Source organism: Vicia villosa, linkage group LG3 (assembly GCF_029867415.1).
Source record: "Vicia villosa cultivar HV-30 ecotype Madison, WI linkage group LG3, Vvil1.0, whole genome shotgun sequence".
Taxonomy (NCBI): domain Eukaryota; kingdom Viridiplantae; phylum Streptophyta; class Magnoliopsida; order Fabales; family Fabaceae; genus Vicia; species Vicia villosa.
Genome location: NC_081182.1, coordinates 202,643,367 through 202,647,796, shown reverse-complemented (window position 1 = coordinate 202,647,796; position 4,430 = coordinate 202,643,367). Strand labels below are relative to the sequence as shown.

Below are 4,430 nucleotides of genomic sequence, written 5' to 3'. Positions count from 1 at the left end.
CATAAATAACTCATTATGATAAAAAAAATTAAAATTTCAATAAAATAAAATAATATATAATAAAAAAAGAGAGGAAGTCATATATTTTTCTGAAAGGAAAGAGATAAGAAGAATTTAATTATATATTCACTTTATATTTGTTTTTACATTTGAATCATCCAAAATAATTATAAAATATTAAATTTGTTTTTTATTTTTTCAAATACATTTCATTTTAATTTTTGAATTGATTCTAACATAACGATGAAATTTATAATTTTTTAATTGAAATCATTTTTAGAAAAGAAATATTAACGAGTGTATTCGAAACACTGATTTAAAGAGGTATGTTTTTTAATAAAAGTTTGTATTTAATATATTAGAAATTAAAATATTTATATACAATGCATTTGATATTAAAATTATTTATTTATTTTTTAAAAAAATTATTTAAAATCTTTAAATGGAACACTTTAACATGAAATTTAAAATATATTGTTTATTTTATTTTATTTAAATAAAACAAAATATAAATTACGTACAACACACAATTAAAAAAAAAAATCATTACAAAAATTCAAAAGTACTTGTTGACTAACTTTTGAATGTGATCAGCACTACGTAATGCACTGCATCATCTTTTCCAATCTCCAATTTTATACCTTACTTTGAATCTGGCCACTTTTCATGACCATATATCCCCACACAAATCTAACAACTACCATATATAAATACAACTACTCTTCTCTTCCAATTCACCAATCACAGTTGAAATATCATTCACAAACAAAATGGCTGCTGCTATTAAAATCGTTGCTCTCTCTGGTTCTATTCGAAAAGCTTCTACCAACACCGGTCTCATCCGTGCTGGTTAGTTACTCAGTTTTTTTATTTAAATTTTGATATCTGATCTTACGACTGACTAATCCAGAGAGAGAATTAATTCAAAGAACTAATTCTATGGCCTATTTGCGGGTCTCGTTTAAAATCAGAGCAAGGCTTCTGAGACTTTGAGAATACACACTCTCCGGACCAAAGTTTTTACCACTAGGCTAACCTCTGGGGATAATTGGTCTTACAATTGACTAACATTTTTAATTACTTTGATTCTTGAATTAATTTTTTTTTTAATTTGATTATTATTGTTGATGATTGTAGCTATTGAATTGAGCAAAGGTGTTGTTGAGGGTGTTGAAATTGAAAATGTTGATATTTCAAATCTACCATTGTTGAACACCGATCTTGAGAAAGAAGGAACTTATCCTGCTGAAATTGAAGCTTTTCGCCAAAAGATTGTTGCAGCTGATGCCTTTCTCTTTGCTTCTCCTGAATATAATTATTCTCTCTCTTGTAAGTAATTATCATAACAACTCCTATTTTCATTTTCACAATCATCGATAATCATTAATCGAGATCGGATTTATTTTTTCATCTTAACCGTTGAATTTCAATCCGCTAATGTATCGACGACGACGGTGTGATGGAAATCTATTATAAGTATAACCTCTGTATAATACTGTAATACCACAAAGGTTATAATGGATCTTTATATTCGATGGTATTTGACACGTGTCTGACACCAACCTCGAGTGATTATTAAGATTAAATGGTTAATACATTGACCGCGTGAATGCGTTAATAAAAGAAAAACAGTCAAATGTAGTATTTAACGAATTATTTGTACAAAATAAATTTGATTTTTATGATGTATTTGTTTCAGCTCCACTTAAGAATGCAATTGATTGGGCATCAAGGCCACCAAATGTGTGGGCTGGTAAACCTGCTGCTATAGTGAGTGTTGGAGGAGGACATGGTGGTGCGAAATCGCACTACCATCTTCGACAAGTTGGAGTTTTCCTCGATATTCATTTCATCAATAAACCCGAGTTTTTCCTCAACGCGTTTCAGCCTCCGGCAAAATTTAACAGTGATGGTGACTTGATTGATGAAGGTGCTAAGAATAATTTGAAGGCTGTTCTTTTGTCTTTGAAGGCATTTACCTTGAAGCTTCAAGGCAAAAATTGAAATAGATTTGAGTACCATTAATTGTTTGAAATAAAATAAGCTTTGGATTTTGAGAAAGATTTTAGCTTAAGTTGTTATTGATACTCAGTTACAAAATGTGTTTGTTCTTTATTTATATAAGGGATTTTAATTCATTTTGGCTTGGCCTTGTTTAATTTACAATGCTATGTTCAAGTTTTATCTTCACCTCTTCAAGACAATGAGAATTTAGAACAAGGACTCTGCATAACCCATTGTTGAGATGAGAATAATGCAGCAAGTAATAAGAATTCACTATGGAGATAAATTGGAATGAAATAACTTTGAAAATGCTCGCATTCAATGTATTAAAATGGGTCTTATCCACCCTCTACATGACCATGAAGTATCCTCTAGATAGTGGTCAGATAGGAGTAATACAGGGAGACCAAGAAGTAGCTAGAATTCATAGTCGAAGCTTAGTTTTTTTTTTTTTTTTTTTGGTTACATGAAGCTTAGTTCTTTGTTTAGATAGGATTACCTTCTTTTCTAGAGAAACCTTATTCACATTTAATAAGTCAAAATATGTTCAATTGTGAATCAATCTGCAAGAATACTAAAACTTAAGACACATGTCCTATGATTAATTTAGTCGATTCTGTAAGTTACTAAATTATAGAGTTTGGAAGACTAGCGGTTGTTTGTCAAAAATCACTGGTAAACACCCATCAACACTCGTACAAATATTGACTAAATGAGCTAATTCTCTTGGAATATTATCAGGGTGCATCTTTAACACGTTCCGTAGATGCATCTACGGACTACGGAAGCAGCATAACTTTTTTTTGCTGAAAATTAGTTGCATAATGTGAACAATGTAGTGGTTGAAGATGAATATTTACCTGAAATTGAGTCTTCTCTTACTCCCTTTGATATGGGGCACCAAAAAATTGAAACTTTGGTGTAGTAAATGATATTGATGAAGTATGTTTTTTTAGGGTGGTGAGTGTGAGTGTTGAAGAAGAAATGAAACAATGGAGGGAGTGATCATGCTGGTTCAAACTATATCAGACACTTGTGTATGTGCATCTACGGAATAGTGTGTAGCTAAGTCATTCCGTAGATGAACCTACGAACTATCCCTGAACTGAATTTATTTGTATTTTTCTCTATATATAGTAGTTTATTATACTTTTGTAGATGTATCTACGAAATCAATCAATTTTTTTTGAATAAATGAAGTACTTTCGGATGTGCATCTATGAAAACTGTGGGCTGAAATAAAATTTCACAAGATGTGTAAAAGATATATGGGATGAATTGAGAAATTATCTTTAAGTTTTTCAATGTCACTTTGCTTAACAGTAATTTAAAGCTTCATTTTTTTTAAGTTTTTACGTTTACATTACTAAAACTTAACCAGACACAATTTAATTTTATTCACCAAATAAAATTCTGTCTTTTCTTAATTTTAGTTAAAAGGAATATCATAAACTTTTTTAGGACATTTTGTTAGTTTCCCTTAAGAGAATTCATAGACCAGCAGCCTCCAGCCATGTGACAGAAATTGCAAATATTATTAATGTACTATTAGATACAAACTGAGATTGTTATGGATCTAGACTTAATCACAAGCTACATACTGACCAATGAGCATTAATCAAATAAAATAATTAGGATTTATTGACCAAAGAAAGGAATCAAAACATTGAATTTCACACCTGAGTGACTTATAGAAAAATAATATTTGACAACTTGACTACAAAAATTTTAATTGATAAATATATATTTTAATTATATATAATCGGTTGCAGCATTTATTATAGTACTATAACGTAAGAACAAATTTCAACATTATCAAATATGAATTAAAATGAATGAAATTTGATAGTTATACAAAAAAATTAGATTTAGTGATACGCCGGCATTTGCACAACTGGTAGACACATTTACAAAACCTCTTGGGATGGCTGCTTTCCAAGACCTTAGGTGCAAGTTTAAGGTGTTGATCCCTCCTTAATCTTGAAGGGGCGTGTTAGAGATATGCAGAAATATCTCTCTATTGTTTGTAGTGTGTATGATAAGGATAATGTGTATGGTAAGGATAGAGATAGCAGATTTTCCATAACATTGTTTATATATATCTGCTCTCAATGTAACAATAGTATGATGGAAAATACTTTTAGAATGCAAAACTCTCTCTTAAGCAATTCTGCAAAATTCTAATATGGTATCAGAAGTGGTTCAGATCTAAACCACGTTTTCCCTCATCTTCTTCTTCTTCTTCTTCTTCTTCTTCTCTGCCAAACCAAAATCCTAAGCTCTTCTCACCTCAACCATGGCTGAATTTGATTCCCCAGCAAGCGCTCGAGATTCGTCTCACAACTCACAATCGAGTTTCTTCAATCCCAGTTCCAACAACTCCTATGGACCGAAACTCTCCATTCAACTGAAAGACAACAACTATC

General features: G+C 30.7%; 1 protein-coding gene across 1 annotated transcript; it reads left to right on the top strand.

Moving 5' to 3' along the window:
• The first annotated feature begins 680 nt into the window (after positions 1 to 680).
• On the top strand, positions 681 to 2,138 carry LOC131657144 (NADPH:quinone oxidoreductase-like). The gene is made up of 3 exons (XM_058926625.1): positions 681 to 849; positions 1,138 to 1,329; positions 1,700 to 2,138. Exons 1-3 carry the CDS (start codon positions 771 to 773, stop codon positions 2,002 to 2,004), a joined length of 576 nt encoding a protein of 191 aa, XP_058782608.1. The 5' UTR covers positions 681 to 770; the 3' UTR covers positions 2,005 to 2,138.
• Positions 2,139 to 4,430: the final 2,292 nt, after the last annotated feature.

What these genes read in the sequence shown, in the direction of transcription:
- LOC131657144 (XM_058926625.1), top strand. Translation starts at nt 771, where the DNA reads ATGGCTGCTGCTATTAAAATCGTTGCTCTCTCTGGTTCTATTCGAAAA. An exon ending in CACCGGTCTCATCCGTGCTG is followed by an intron (nt 850 to 1,137) that starts GTTAGTTACTCA and finishes TGATGATTGTAG; the next exon opens with CTATTGAATTGAGCAAAGGT. An exon ending in ATATAATTATTCTCTCTCTT is followed by an intron (nt 1,330 to 1,699) that starts GTAAGTAATTAT and finishes TATTTGTTTCAG; the next exon opens with CTCCACTTAAGAATGCAATT.